Consider the following 16,023-nt stretch of genomic DNA (forward strand, 5'->3'; position numbering starts at 1 on the left):
GCCTTAGTTGATGTGGTATTCAAAATATGTTGCTACAACCAATGTCAAAGAGTGTACTGCCTATATTTTCTTCTAGGAGTTTTGTGGTTTCAGGTCTTACATTCAAGTTTTTAATCCATTTTCAGTTAATTTTTGTGTATGGTGCAAGATAGTCTATTTTCATTCTTTTGCATGTGGCTGTCCAGTTTTCCTAACACCATTTATTGAAGAGACTTTCCTTTCTCCATTGTATGTTCTTGGCTCCTTTGTCAAAGATAAGCTGTCCATAGATGTATGGGTTTATTTCTGGGCTTTCAATTCTGTTCTATTTGTCTGTGTATCTGTTTTTGTGCCTCTACCATGCTATTTTGATTACTATAGCTTTGTAGTATATTTTGAAGTCAGGTATTGTGATTCCTCCAGCTTCCTTCTTTTTTCTCAGGATTGCTTTGGCTATTCAAGGTCTTTTGTTATTCCACATAAATTTAGGGTTCTTTATTCTGTTTCTGTGAAGAATGTCATTGGGATTCTGATTGGGATTGCATTGAATCTGTAGATTGCTTTAGGTAATATGGACATTTTAACTATGTTAATTCTTCCGATCCATGAGCATGGAATATCTTTCCATTTCTTTAATCTTCTTCAATTTCTTTCAATAATGTCTCATAGTTTTTAGTGTATAGGTCTTTCACCTCTTTAGTTAAATCTATTCCTAGATATTTTATTCTTTTTGCTGCAACTGTAAATGGGATAGTATTCTTGACTTCTCTTTCTGCTTGTTTGTTACTAGAGTATAGAAATGCAACTGCTTTTTGTAAGTTGACTCTGTACCCTGCAAATTTGCTATAGATGTTGATTATTTCTAATAGTTTTATGATGGATCCTTTAGAGTTTTCTATATAAAGAATCATGTCATCTGCAGAAGAGCCAGAGAGTGCTCACCTATCTCTACCACCTCCCCGGGGGTGGTCCATCCACCTTTAGATGTATCATTGCACGGGTCTCTCAGGTGTCCTGTTGTGCTGTGTGGGTGTCCTCCATTGATCAATGACTGTCTATTTAGTTGTAGTTCAAAGGGGGAGAGATAAAGGGAACAGCTCACTCTGCCATATTGCTAATTTTACTCCCCCAGTGTTCTTCTTTTGATGACTTAATTCTCCTGTCTACTCCCAGTTTAACCTCCCATCTTCGTGTTTTTCCCAATATAAAAGTAATATGTGTACATTGCAGAAAATACGGAAAAGTAAAAAAATAAAAATCATAATCCCACCACCTAGAGATAACTTTGGTTAACATTTTACTGCATTTCTTTCAAGTTAATTTTATGTATATTTATTTCTTAGTTGAGATTCCCTTCTAAACTTTTTTTAATCCTGCTTTTTTAACATAAACATTTCCCCATGTTGTTAAAAGTTTTCATAAAAATGTTCAAAAAAATCTTCATAAACTTCACTTTAAATTACAATGAGATACCGTTGTTTCTGTAACCATTCCCATACCTTTGGACTCTCCCCTCCTGAGTGAGTTGGAGTCTCTCTGGAAAGTTCTCTCCCCTCTTTCTTGTTCTCCCTTTCTGACTCCTTAGGCCCTGACAAGGCCAAGAGTAGCAGAGAGCCGAGTCAGTGTTGCTGAAGCCACGATTCTTTCTGTTTTCCAGCTTGAGCCCTAACTTATATAAATGTACTTTCTACATTTCAGATCATGGCAAATATAATCAAGAAATGTTTGATGAATGTAGAGCAGCTTTCTTTCTCATCAATCACATTTCCCATGATTGGAACCGGAAACTTGAGGTTTCCCAAAGCTATTTTTGCTGAACTAATGATTTCAGAAGTGTTCAAATTTAGTAGCAGTGAGTGGCTGAAAACCTTACAGGAAGTTCAACTTCTGGTACATCCAGATGATGAGGAAAGCCAACAGGTATGGTTACATATCACTTCTGGTCATTCTGGCAAGTCAACCTCAGTGCAATCAGATGTCTTTGCAGATCTGTCACTAACAGTGTTTTCTACTTCCTTGCCCGTAAGTGTGGGTTGCTGATAGAGAGTTGTCAAATGGATTAAGTAGGAGGTAACACTGATAACACATACATCCTTCCTAGACAGTTTATAAAGAGACAAGGTAATCTATAATAAATAAATCCTTAGAAAGAAGCAGAAAGTTATTGGCATAAAAGTGGCCTAGACATTTAACACCGTCTAAATGAAAGCTAAGTCATGGCTTTGTCTACAGGGAAAAGACTAGAAAAGGGAAGCCTCAAGGATTTAGTTATTTAGATAGAATACAGCAAGTCTATACACATCTCTGAGGGTCTAAAGCTAGAAATACCAGCACCATATTCAGTGGTGGAGAAGCAGTCCAGCACATTTCCCAAGTGCTCATTACCGACACTGCCCTTGGAAGGTGACATTCCTTGAGGAGGGCTCCTCAGCTGATTGGCCCATGCTGAGCACCAAAATCTGGTTTTCACCCTTGAAAAAGTTCTATTGATTTTATGTAAATTGTGCATACTTATAGCAAAAATGCAAACAACATAAAAGTACAAAGAAGAAAGGTTTGCATCTTGGTTTTGCCATTTAAAGGTCGAGCGAGGTAACATCTCTGAATCTCAGTTTTATCGTGTGAAAAGAGCATGGCAATAACACCTCTCAGAGTTGTGAGAATCGAGAGGATGGATTTGAAGCGTCTAGCACATAGCAAGCCTCAATGCTGGTTGTAGAAGTGGTTCTTCTTACCTTTTTATTACCTGAGTTTGAAAGCAATTGCTGCAGCTTACTAACATTAGCACTTAAAAAAAGATATGGAAGATAATGTTGTCCTCCAAGTTCCTAGTTCTTCTTAGGCATTTGGGATAGAATTGTGGTCTTCCCATGAAATAAAGTCAATCAGCACTGGTATTTATTGAGAAAATTCCTAGGTTGAACTACAGTTCCTTAATTAAAAAGTCTCTGAGACAAGAGGAAATCTATTGAGAATTGTTGTTCCTAACTGATGTCTGATAATCAACGTTCCAAAGAATTGGATTGGATCAACGTTTCTACAGAACGTTGTTGTGGCAGAGAAAGTAGCTATGTTTCTTTCATTTCCAGATATTTTTAGATGAATTCACTAGACAGTCGAACGGAAATCTCAACAAGGACGGGATTCTCAAGGCTGGAGATATGCAAGGTCTGGTAAAGTTGTTCTGCTTTGCTTGGCAACTCTTCATTGTTAGATGGAGTCCAATAGAAGGAGACAAATTCACATGAAGACCAAATCAGTGATGGAAGAGGTGTCAGGGCCTGTTCCATTGTCTGGGCTCACAAAGAACAAACCTTATTGATGTGAACCAAGTCGTTGGTAATGAGGCCAGAGTTTCTAATATGTGATAATAAAAGATAACTAAAATATGCCTAGCACAGTAAACTGTACTGATGGCTTTCATATATATTATATTGTTTAACTCATACAATAGCCCATGGGCAGGTGGTTCTGTTGCTACTGTATAAATGTGGAAAGAGAGAACTGAAGAGTTTAAGGGACAAGTAGAAATGGCACATCTAACTTGTGAAGCCCTAGAGTGTAGAGTGTACAGTAATATTCCAACATGTTTTAGGTAATTTCCTCTGAGCAGCCTAAGTATCGCCACCCCAGCAGGATGTGAAATGGCAGGAAGAGCTCACATCTCCAGTTAGTGAGCCCTTGTTTCACATTGGACAAATGCCTTGGCCACTCTGAGACCATTTTCCTTTTTGTAAAACGGTAATAAAAGAATCTCCCAGGAGCACAACATTTCAGTTGTAAGATGAATAAATTCTGAGACCTAATATACAGCAAGGGGACTCTAGTTCATAACAAAGCACTGTATCCTTGAAATTTGCTGAGAGTAGATCTCAAGTGTTCTCACCACACACACACACACACACACACACAAAGGTAACTATGTGAGGTGATGTGTGTGTTAATTAGCTCAATTGTGGTAATCATTTCGCAATGAATATGTATATCAAAGCATCACATTGTACACCTTAAATATGTACAATTTTTATTTGTCAATAAAAGCTAGAAAAAAAAAGAATCTCCCAGAGATGAAATGGGAGTGCGGTCTGCAGTCTCTCCTTCCTCCTCACTCCTTTCTGTGACACGGCAGCAACTTTCGCAAACAGACAGATGGTCCAATCAGATGTTTCTGCGTCACCCTATTTAACTGAGAAAATATAGATACTGCTACTGCCACAAAGCATTCTTTTCTAATTCCCTTAAAAAAGAAAAGCCAGCCGTTTAACAGGCTAGGAGACATGGTAACGTTTGGATTTATGTAGGGGGAAGAAAGGGGACTGGGAGAGAATAGGCCCCATAATGTTTTTCTCCTCCAGAAGCCTGCTATCCCTTCATCCATCTCTTCCTTTTCAGATATCTTCGGGGCTGTCTCTAACCCTGAGTTTGGAACATATGAAATGAACATTGGTGCGATTACTTTCCAGATTGCTCCTGGAGATATCACCAAGGAAAAAACAGATGTTATTGTAAACTCGACAGTAAGGACATTTAATCTAAAATCAGGTACTTTATGTAAGCAATATACTTGATTGTAACTATTATTATAACTAATGTATTACAGGGAGGGAAATTATGCCTAATGTTGCCCTGAGTAGACAGAGAGTGTTGTAGAAAATATACCAGCCCTGGAATCAGAAAGAACTGGGTTTGATTCCTGGCTATACCACTTACCATTATGTGGCCTTGGACAAATCATTTAACCTCTCTGTGTCTCGGTTTCTCTGCTCCCAGAGGAACATTAGATGGGTTATAACTGATGTAAAGGTGGGTGTAACCAATGCATTTTTCTAAGTCAATGTCAGCTCTCTTCCCCTTTTTAGCTCTGAACTATCAAATTTCCACACTTAAAATTTGATAAGCTTTAAGTTCCTCTATTTTTATTTCCTTTTTTGTGTAACTCACTTGGTACTCACATCTCACCTCCTGTAACTCAACTCTTCTCTATACTATACTGACCTGAAACAAAATTCAACCACTTTTTCTTTTCTTTTTCTTTTTTTTTTTTGAGGAAGATTAGCCCTGAGCTAACATTTGCTGCCAATCCTCTTCTTTTTGCTGAGGAAGACTGGCCCTGAGCTAACATCCATGTCCATCTTCCTCTACTTTATATGTGGGACGCCTGCCACAGAGTGGCTGGACAAGCAGTGCATAGGTCTACACCTGGGATCCGAACCAGCAAACCCCCGGCCGCCAAAGCGGAACGTGCAAACTTAACCACTGCGCCACCAGGCCGGCCCCATAACCCCCTTTTCTTGATTTTCCCTAAAATCTTTGACCATCCCCATTGAATAACACTTTTGTGCATGCCCTTCCCAATATAGCTTACATACACTCTTTTGCTAATATATTTTATGTATTACAAAAGATTAATGTTTAAATTAAAAGGGTAAGATAAAGCACAAATAGAAATCGAAGTTTAAATACTTTCTAAGCCGCAAAATATTATGGAACTTACTCTGCAGAAGTGAGTCTGTAATATAGCCATTCAATTTATCAGTCATTCAAAGTGTAGACCTAAAGAACCTTGAATTATTTGAAACCTGGTAAACTAAACTTATGCATTTATCCCTGCCCCCTTTTGAAACTCCACTAAAGCACGAGGGAATTAACAAAAAGGGCACAAACTCACAGGGAAAAGGAGAGTTGGAGGGAAAAAGAGATAGCAACGTATTTCCAGAAGACAGGAAGCAGCTAGCCAGTGGAGGTAACTGACCCAGAGTGGACAAGACTGAGAACCCGCCAGAGAGAATGGCAGGCCCAGGAAGACGCCGGAGTGGAGGCAGCAGGAACCTGCGAAGGCGGGGGGCCAGTGAAGAGATGAGAACAGAATGGGATGGAATTCTGTATGAGGCGCACTTGGACCTGTTGATTCTGTCCCCCATCCTTTGCACCAGTAACTTCTCTTGCTCTTCCCTGGCCAGCCATGGGAGGTTTATTCTCTAAAAGTTCTGGACTGAGAACACAGGCACAGGCGAGGGTGGGGAGCTAGATGGAAGCAGCGATTAAGGGAAATCTGTACTGAACAGCAAATGCCCAGTCCCTGTCCCCAGGGGGCTCCCAGAACAGCACATGGGCTTTTGCCCTCCCGGCATGAGATTGGAGGGTCTTTCTGGGGAGCCTGACTGCAAAGTCCAGTACTTACTACCTGCTCGCCTTACATTGAAGCTGACCCATCAGCCAGCCTCCTGCACACGGAGCTTCCAAACTCACTCTTAAACGTGAATGGACTGGCAAAGATCACAAATGTTTGAAGAAAACCTCCACCATGGCAAAGTCAGAGACCAAAACGAACAAACAGGAAAGGGAATTTTTAAAAAACAGACAATTCATAACACACACACACACCACACATAATCAAGGAGATACAGGTAGATAGAGAGACAGATCTTTATAATGATAAAATAACTAACATTTATTCAATACTTTTATGTGCCAGATTCTGTCTAGGAATTTTTCATCCACTCTATCATTTTTATTATTTTTTTTATTGAGGTGACATTGGTTTATAACATTATATAAATTTCAAATGTACATTATCATATTTCAATTTCTGTGTAGATTACATCATGTTCACCACCCAAACACTAATTACCATCCATCACCACACATGTATACCTACTCATCCCTTTGTTCTCCTCCTTCCCCTCTGGTAACCACCAATCCAATCTCTATATCTATGTGTTTGTTGGTGTTGTTTTTATGTTTTATTTATGAGTGAGATCATATGGTATTTGACCTTCTCCCTCTGACTTATTTCGCTTAGCATAATACCCTCAAAGTCCATCCATGTTGTTGCAAATGGAGAGATTTCATCGTTTTTATGGCTGAGTAGTATTCCACTGTGTATATATACCACAGCTTCCTTATCCATTCGTCCCTTGATGGGCACTTAGGTTGTTTCCAAGTCTTGGCTATTGTGAATAATACCACAGTGAACATAGAGGTGCATATATCTTTACGCATTTGTGTTTTCATGTTCTTTGGATGAATACCCAGCAGTGGAATAGCTGGATTATGGTAGTTCTGTTCTTAATTTTTTGAGGAATTTCCATACTGTTTTCCCTAGTGGCTGCACTTGTTTGTATTCTTACTAGCAGTGTTTGAGGGTTCCCGTCTCTCCACATCCTCTCCAACACTTGTTATTTATTGTCTCATTAATTATAGCCATTCTGACGGGTTTAAGGTGATAGCTCATTGTGGTTTTGATTTGCGTTTCCCTAATAATTAGTGATGTTGAACATCTTTTCATGTGCCTATTGGCCATCTGTATATCTTGTTTGGAAAGATATCTGCTCAGATCTTTTGCCCATTTTTTAATTGCGTTGCTGGTTTTTTTGTTGTTAAGATGTATGAGTTCTTTTTTATTTATTTATTTATTTTTTTACTGAGTTATTGATAGGTTACAATCTTGTGAAATTTCAGTTGTACGTTAATGTTTGTCAGTCATGTTACAGGTGCACCACTTCACCCTTTGTGCCCACCCCCCACCCCACCTTTCCCCTGGTATCCACTAAACTGTTCTTGGTCCATAATTTTAAATTCCTCATATGAGTGGAGTCATACACAGATTATCCTTCTCTCACTGGCTTATTTCACTTAACATAATTCTCTCAAGGTCCATCCATGTTATTGCAAATGGAATGATTTTGTTCTGTTTTGCAGCTGAGTAGTATTCCATTGTATATATGTACCACATCTTCTTTATCCATTCGTCTGTTGCTGGACACTTAGGTTGCTTCCATGTCTTGGCTATTGTAAACAGTGCTGCAATAAACATTGGGGTGCATAGGACTTTTGGGATTGCTGACTTCAAGCTCTTTGGATAAATACCCAGTAGTGGGATGGCTGGATCGTATGGTAGTTCTATTTTTAATTTTTTGAGGAATCTCCATACTGTTTTCCATAGTGGCTGCACCAGTTTCCATTCCTACCAGCAGTGTATGAGGGTTCCTTTTTCTCCGCAACCTCTCCAACATTTGTTGCTATTAGTTTTAGATATTTTTGTCATTCTAATGGGAGTAAGGTGATATCTTAGTGTAGTTTTGATTTGCATTTCCCTGATGATCAGCGATGATGAGCATCTTTTCATGTGTCTATTGGCCATCGGTATATCTTCTTTGGAGAAATGTCTGTTCATGTCTCCAGCCCATTTTTTGATTGGGTTGTTTGATGTTTTGTGGTTGACTTGCGACACTTCTTTATATATTATGGATATTAAGCCTGTGTCAGATATATGACTTGCAAATATTTTTTCCCAGTTAGTGGGTTGTTTTTTTGTTTCAATCCTGCTTTCATTTGCCTTGAAGAAGCTCTTTAATCTGATGAAGTCCCATTTGTTTATTCTTTCTATTGTTTCCCTTCTCTGAGAAGGCATGGTGTCCAAAAAGATCCTTTTAATACTGATGTCAAAGAGCGTACTGCCTACGTTTTCTTCCAGAAGCCTTATGGTTGCAGGTCTCACCTTTAGGTCTTTGATCCATTTTGAGTTTATTTTGGTGAATGGTGAAAAAGAATGGTCAATTTTCATTCTTTTACATGTGGCTTTCCAGTTTTCCCAGCACCATTTGTTGAAAAGACTTTCTTTTCTCCATTGTATGCCCTCAGCTCCTTTGTCGAAGATAAGCTGTCCATAGATGTGTGGTTTTATTTCTGGGCTTTCAATTCTGTTCCATTGATCTGTGCACCTGTTTTTGTACCTGTACCATGCTGTTTTGATTACTATAGCTTTGTAGTATGTTTTGAAGTCAGGGATTGTGATGCCTCCCGTTTTGTTCTTTTTTCTCAGGATTGCTTTAGAAATTCGGAGTCTTTTGTTGCCCCATATGAATTTTCGGATTCTTCTAATTCTGTAAAGAATGTCATTGGGATTCTGATTGGGATGGCGTTGAATCTGTAGATTGCTTTAGGTAGAACGGACATTTTAACTATGTTTATTCTTCCAACCCATGTACATGGAATGTCTTTCCATCTCCTTATGTCGTCATCCAATTGTCTCAGAAAGGCCTTGTAATTTTCATTATATAGGTCCCTCACTTCCTTAGTTAAATTTACCCCAAGGTATTTTATTCTTTTGTTGTGATTGTGAATGGTATTGTATTCTTGAGTTCTTTTTCTGTTGGTTCATTACTGGAGTATAGAAATGCTACTGATTTATGCAAATTCATTTTATACCCTGCAACTTTGCTGCAGTTGTTGATTACTTCTAACAGTTTTCCAATGGATTCTTTGGGGTTTTCTATATATAAGATCATGTCGTCTGCAAACAGCGAGAGTTTCACTTCTTCCCTCCCTATTTGGATTCCTTTTATTCCTTTTTCTTGCCTGATTGCTCTGGCCAGGACCTCCAGTACTATGTTAAATAAGAGTGGTGATAGAGGGCATCCTTGTCTCGTTCCTGTTTTCAGGGGGATGGCGTTCAGTTTTTGCCCATTGAGTATGATATTGGCTATGGGTTTGTTGTATATGGCCTTTATTATGTTGAGGTAGTTTCCTTCTATGCCCATTTTGTTTAGAGTTTTTATCATAAATGGCTGTTGGATCTTGTCAAATGCCTTCTCTGCATCTATTGAGATGATCATGTGGTTTTTATTCCTCAGTTTGTTGATGTGGTGTATCACGTTGATTGATTTGCGGATGTTGAACCATCCCTGTGTCCCTGGTATGAATCCCACCTGATCCTGATGTATGATTCTTTTGATGAATTGCTGAATTCTGGTTGCCAAAATTTTGTTTAGAATTTTTGCATCTATGTTCATCAGTGATATTGGCCTGTAGTTCTCTTTTCTCATGGTGTCCTTGTCAGGTTTTGGTATCAGCGTGATGTTGGTCTCATAGAATGTGTTAGGAAGTGTTCCATCTTCCCTAATTTTTTGGAATAGCTTGAAAAGGATGGGTATTAAATCCTCTCTGAAAGTTTGGTAGAATTCCCCAGGAAAGCCATCTGGTCCTGGGGTTTTATTCTTTGGGATGTTTTTGATTGCTGTTTCAATCTCTTTCCTTGTGATTGGTCTGTTCAAATTGTCTGCCTCTTCTTGAGTGACCTTTGGGAGATTGTAGGAGTCCAAGAATTTATCCATTTCCTCTAGGTTATCCATTCTGTTGGCATATAGTTTTTTGTAGTATTCTCTTATAATCTGTTGTGTTTCTGCAGAGTCTGTTGTTATTTCTCCTCGCTCATTTCTGATTTTGTTTATTTGAGCTTTCTCCCTTTTTTTCTTTGTAAGTCTGGCTAGTGGTTTGTCAATTTTATTTATCTTCTCAAAAAACCAGCTCTTTGTCTCACTGATCCTTTCTACTTCCTTTTTCGTTTCAATAGTATTTATTTCTGCTCTGATTTTTATTATTTCTCTCCTTCTGCTGACTTTGGGCTTCATTTGTTCTTTTTTCTCTAGTTCAGTTAGGTGTGCTTTAAGGTTGCTTATTTGGGATTTTTCTTGTTTCTTAAGATGTGCCTGTATTGCAATGAATTTTCCTCTTAATACAGCTTTTGCTGTATCCCATATGAGTTGGTATGGCATGCTATCATTTTCATTTGTTTCCAGGTATTTTTTTATTTCTTCTTTAATTTCTTCAATGATCCATTGCTTGTTCAGTAGTGTGTTGTTTAGTCTCCACATCTTTGTGCCTTTCTCAGCTTTTTTCTTATAATTAGTTTCTAGCCTTGTAGCACTATGATCTGAGAAGATGCTTGTTATTATTTCAATTTTTTTTTAATTTGTAGAGGCTTGCCTTGTTTCCCAACATATGGTCTATCCTAGAGGATGTTCCATGTGCACTTGAGAAGAATGTGTATTCAGCTCTTTCAGGGTGAAGTGATCTATATATGTCTATTAAGTCCAATTGTTTTAGTTTTTCATTTAGCTCCACTATTTCCTTGTTGATTTTCTATCTGGATGATCTGTCCATTGATGTGAGTGGGGTGTTGAGCTCCCCTACTATTATTGTGTTGTTTTTAACATCTTCCTTTAGGTCTGTTAACAGTTGCTTTATGAATCTTGGTGCTCCTGTGTTGGGTGCATAGATATTTATAAGCGTTATTTCTTCTTGATGAAGTGTCCCTTTGATCATTATATATTGTCCCTCTGTGTCTCTCTTTACCTGTCTTATTTTGAAATCCACTTGGTCTGATATGAGAATTGCAACACCCGCCTTTTTTTCCTTGCTATTTGCTTGAAGTATTGTCCTCTACCCCTTCACCCTGAGTCTGTGTTTGTCCTTGGGGCTGAGGTGTGTTTCCCGGAGGCAACAAATTGTTGGATCGTGTTCTTTAATCCATTTTGCCACTCTGTGTCTTTTTATTGGAGAGTTCAATCCATTCACATTGAGAGTGATTATTGATGCATGTGGACTGAGTGCTGTTAATCTGTCGCTCATTATCTTGTTTTCCTGCATTTCTTTTCCTGTGTGCTTTAGACTACCCATTTAATACTGCAATTTCTTATGCTGGGTTTCTTAGCTTTTTCCTTATTTATGATTTGTGACTCTGTTCTGTACTTTATTTTAGTGTCTACCTTGAAGTTTGTATTTAGAATCTCGTGTATAATATAGTCTATTCTCTGGTGTTCTCTTACTTACTTGACCAATACTGATTTAGACCCTTTGCTCTTCCCCTCCTAAATAATTATTTTCATTTTTTATTCCAACTCGTCTTATTAATTGGTAGTTAGAGTGCTAAGATCGTCCTTGTTTTGGTAGTTTCCTTACCTTTACCCTAATGCTATAAGTGAATATTTGCTATCCTGTTCTGGTTCTATCCATTGGTCTCCCTAGTCTGTGGATTGTGTCCCCTTTCTCCCTTTTTTCTTTTTTCAGGTATGAGAGCCTTCTTGAGGATTTCTTGTAGTGGAGGGCTTTTAGTTACAAATTCCCTTTTGTTTGTCTGGAAAAGATTTAATTTCTCCCTCATATCTGAAGGAAATTCTTGCTGGATAGAGTATTCTTGGCTGAAGATTTTTATCCTTTAAAGCTTTGAATATGTCACTCCATTCTCTCCTAGCTTGTAGGGTTTCTGTAGAGAAATCCGCTGACAGTCTGATAGGGGCTCCTTTATAGGTTATTCTCTTTTTTTTCCCTACTTCTCTGAGTATTCTTTCCTTATCTTTCCTTTTTGCCAACTTTACTACTATATGCCATGGGGTAGCTCTTTTTACATTGACAAATCTGGGAGATCTAAAACCCTCCTCTACACACATTTCTCTGTCGATCCCTAGATTTGGGAAGTTCTCTTCAATAATTTCGTTAAGCACACTTTCTGCTCCATTTTCCTTTTCCATATTCTTGGGAATTCCTATGATCCTTATGTTCTTACTCCTCATTGAATCCATTATCTCTCGGAGATTTTCCTCATTTTTTTTAATTCTTAGTTCTCTTTCTTCCTCTGGTGCCATTCAGCCTGTCTATCTTCGATTATGCTAATTTTCTCCACTATGTTGTTTACATGGGTATTCAGGGAATCCGTATTCTGTTTTATCTGGTCCATTGTGTTTTTCATCTCAAGTAATTCTGTTTGATTCTTCTTTATGATTTCAATCTCTTTTGTGAAGTAACTCCAGAACTCGGCTTGTTTCTCTATCTTTCTCTCTACCTCATTGAGTTTTTTGATTATAGCTGCTCTGAACTCATTATCACTTAGTTTACCTAATTCCAAGTCCTCAGGACTTAATTCTATGTTTTTATTGTTTTCCTTCTGGTCTGGGGCTTTTATAAATTGCTGGATGGTAGAGGAGCGGTTTTTTCGCATGGTGGTAGAATTCAGTTGCAGTTACAGCCTGTCGCCACTAGATGGGGGTCGAGAGCGGTGTGTTAGCTCTCCGCCTTGGGGCAAGATGGCTGCACCCACTGGCTTTGCTGTGGGGGAGGGGCTGTTACTCACAGGCGCTGGTCTGGGTTCAGATCAGTTCTGTTCTCTGGTCTCCCAAGGCCCTTGATTTATAGGGTCCCCACGGATGGAAGCTTTCCCCCCGTCAGCGGGTCTCCACTGAATCAGCGGCAGGAGTCCCGGATGATTCCCCGGTCGCGTGGCCCCTCCCCCGCTCCTTCCCGACCCGCCGCCGCAGCGATCGCAGACTCTAGGGCAGGGAGCGATGTTCTCTCCTACCGTTCCAGCGCCTCCGAAGGTGTAAGCAAGGTTATGATCTCCGCCTTCTTGGTATTGTAGGTCTCTAATGAGCTGGCATTATGTTTATTCTCTGAAATTCAGTTCTTCCAATCTTTTGTTGTATTTTGGAGGGGAGGAATCCCGGGTCAGCTCACCCCGCCATTTTGCTCCCAAGATGTATGAGTTCTTTATATATTTTGGATATTAATCCCTTGTCAAATACATGGTTTGCAAATATCTTCTCCCAATTGTTAGGTTGTGTTTTCATTTTTTTGATGGTTTCCTGTGCTGTGCAAAAGCATTTTAGTTTGATGTTGTCCTGTTTGTTTATTTTTTCTATTGTTTCCCTTGCTTGGTCAGACATGGCATTTGAAAATACGCTGCTAAGACTGATGTCCAAGAACGTACTGCCTATGTTTTCTTCTAGAAGTTTTATGGTTTCAGGTCTTACTTTCAAGTGTTTAATCAATTTTGAGTTACTTTTGTGTATGGCGTAAGATAATGATCTACTTTCATTCCTTTGCATGTGGCTGTCCAGTTTTCCCAACACCATTTATTGAAGAGACTTCCTTTCTCCATTGTATGTTCTTGACTCCCTTGTCGAATATTAGTTGTCCATAGATGTGTGGGTTTATTTCTGAGCTCTCGATTCTGTTCCATTGATTTGTGTGTCTGTTTGTGTGCCAGTACCATGCTGTTTTTGTTACTATAGCTTTGTAGTATATTTTGAAACCAGGGAGTGTGATGCCTCCAGCTTTGTTCTCTTTCCTCAGAATTCCTTTAGCTATTTGAGGTCTTCTGTTATTCCATATAAATTTTAGGATTCTTTGTTCTATTTCTGTGAAAAATGCCATTGGAACTTTGATAAGGATTGCACTGAATCTGTAGATTGCTTTAGGAAGTATGGACATTTTAACTATGTTAATTTTTCCATTCCAAGAGCATGGAATATCTTTCCATTTCTTTGTGTCTTCTATTTCTTTCACCAATTTTGTTTTTTTTCGTGCTTTTTCTCCCCAAATACCCCCAGTATATAGTTGTACGTTTTTTAGTTGTGGTCCTTCTAGTTGTGGTATTTCACCAATGTTTTATGGTTTTCAATGTACAGGTCTTTTACCTCTTTGGTTAAATTTATTCCTAGGTATTTTTATTCTTTTTGCTGCAATTGTAAATGGGATGGGGATGTATTCTTAATTTCTCTTTCTGCTACTTTGTTGTTAGTGTATGGAAATGCAAGTGATTTCTGTACATTGAATTTGTATCCTGCAACTTTACTATACTCATTAATTATTTCTAATAGTTTTTTGGTGGAATCCCTAGGGTTTTATATATATATATAAAGTCTTGTCATCTACAAATAGTGACAGTTTCACTTCTTTTCCATTTTGGATCCCTTTTATTTCTTGTTCTTGCCTTTTTTTTTTTTTTTTGAAGAATGGATCTGAGTTACATCTGCTGCCAATCTTTTTTTTTTTTTTCCCCTTCTTCTCCCCAGAGCACCAGTATGTATCTGTATGTTCTAGTTGTTGGTCCTTCTAGTTCTGCTATGTGGGATGCTGGCTCTGCATGGTTTGATGAGTGGTGCTAGGTCCACACCCAGGATCTGAACTGGTGAAACCCTGGGCTGCCAAAGCAGAGCACATGAACTTAACCACTTGGCCAAAGGGCTAGCCCTGTGTTCTAATTTTTATTATCGCCTTCCTTCTACTGATTTTGGGCTTTGTTTATTCTTCTTTTTCCAGTTCCTTTAGGTGCACTGTTAGATTATTTATTTGAGATTTTTCTTGTTTGTTGAGGTAGGCCTCTATTGCTATAAACTTCCCCCTTAGAGCTGCTTTTGCTGTATCCCATAAATTTTGGCATGTCGTATTTTCATTTTCATTGGTCTCCAGGTATTTTATTTTATTTCTCCTTTGATGTCTTCATTGACACAATAGTTGTTCAGTAGCATTTTGTTTAATCTCCACATATTTGTGGCTTTTCCAGTTTTATTCCTGTAGTTACTTTCCAGTTTCATACCACTGTAGTCAGAAAAGATGCTTGGTATTATGTCAATCTTCTTAAATTTATTGAGACTTGTTATGGAGCTGAATGTGTGATCTGTCCTGGAGAATGTTCCATGTGCATTTGAAAAGAATGTGTATTCTTTAATTTTTGGATGAAATGTTCTGTATAGATCTACTAAGTCCATCTGATCTAATGTGTCATTTAAGGCCAGTGTTTCCTTATTGATCTTCTATTTGGATGATCTATCCATTGATGTAAGTGGAGTGTTAAAGTCCCCTACTATTATTGTGTCACTGTCTATTTCTCCTTTTATGTCTGTTAATAACTGCTTTATATATTTAGGTGCTCTTACGTTGGATGCATAGATATTTACAAGTGTATATCCTCTTGTTGGATTGTTCCCTTTACCATTATGTAGTGTCCTTCTTTGTCTCTTGTCACAGTTTTTGTTTTAAAGTCTATTTTGTCTGATATAAGTATTGCTACCCCAGCTTTCTTTTCTTCATCATTTGTGTGGAGTATCTTTTTCCATCTCTTCACTTTCAGTTTGTGATTGTCTTTAGGTCTGAAGTGTGTCTCTTGTATGCAGCATATATATAGGTCTTGTTTTTTTATCCAATTAGCCACTCTATGTCTTTTGATAGGAGCATTTAGTCCATTGAAATTTAAAGTAGCTATTGATAAGTATATACTTATTGCCATGTTATTACTTTTTTTCTGGATGTTTTAGTAGTTCTTCTCTGTTCATATCTTCTTCTCTTGCTCTCTTCCCTTTGGTTTGATGGCTTTCTTTAGTATTATGTTTGAGTTCCTTTCTCTTAATTTGTTCTGTATTTATCATAGGTTTCTGGTTTGTGATTATCATGAGGTTTGTATATAATAAGCTACATATATAGCAATCT

The 16,023-nt window shown here is 38.3% G+C and overlaps 1 protein-coding gene across 1 annotated transcript in view; it reads left to right on the plus strand.

Annotated features, from left to right (window-relative positions):
* Nucleotides 1-16,023, plus strand: part of LOC124238652 (protein mono-ADP-ribosyltransferase PARP15-like) — a 33,530-nt gene that overhangs the window by 553 nt on the left and 16,954 nt on the right. The window contains exons 2-4 of the mRNA XM_046659833.1: nt 1,678-1,899; nt 3,069-3,147; nt 4,372-4,521. Coding sequence (XP_046515789.1) covers nt 1,678-1,899; nt 3,069-3,147; nt 4,372-4,521 — 451 coding nt within the window. The remainder of the gene's footprint in view (nt 1-1,677; nt 1,900-3,068; nt 3,148-4,371; nt 4,522-16,023) is intronic.

The sequence above is a fragment of the Equus quagga genome, chromosome 4 (genome assembly GCF_021613505.1).
Source record: "Equus quagga isolate Etosha38 chromosome 4, UCLA_HA_Equagga_1.0, whole genome shotgun sequence".
NCBI classification, from domain to species: domain Eukaryota; kingdom Metazoa; phylum Chordata; class Mammalia; order Perissodactyla; family Equidae; genus Equus; species Equus quagga.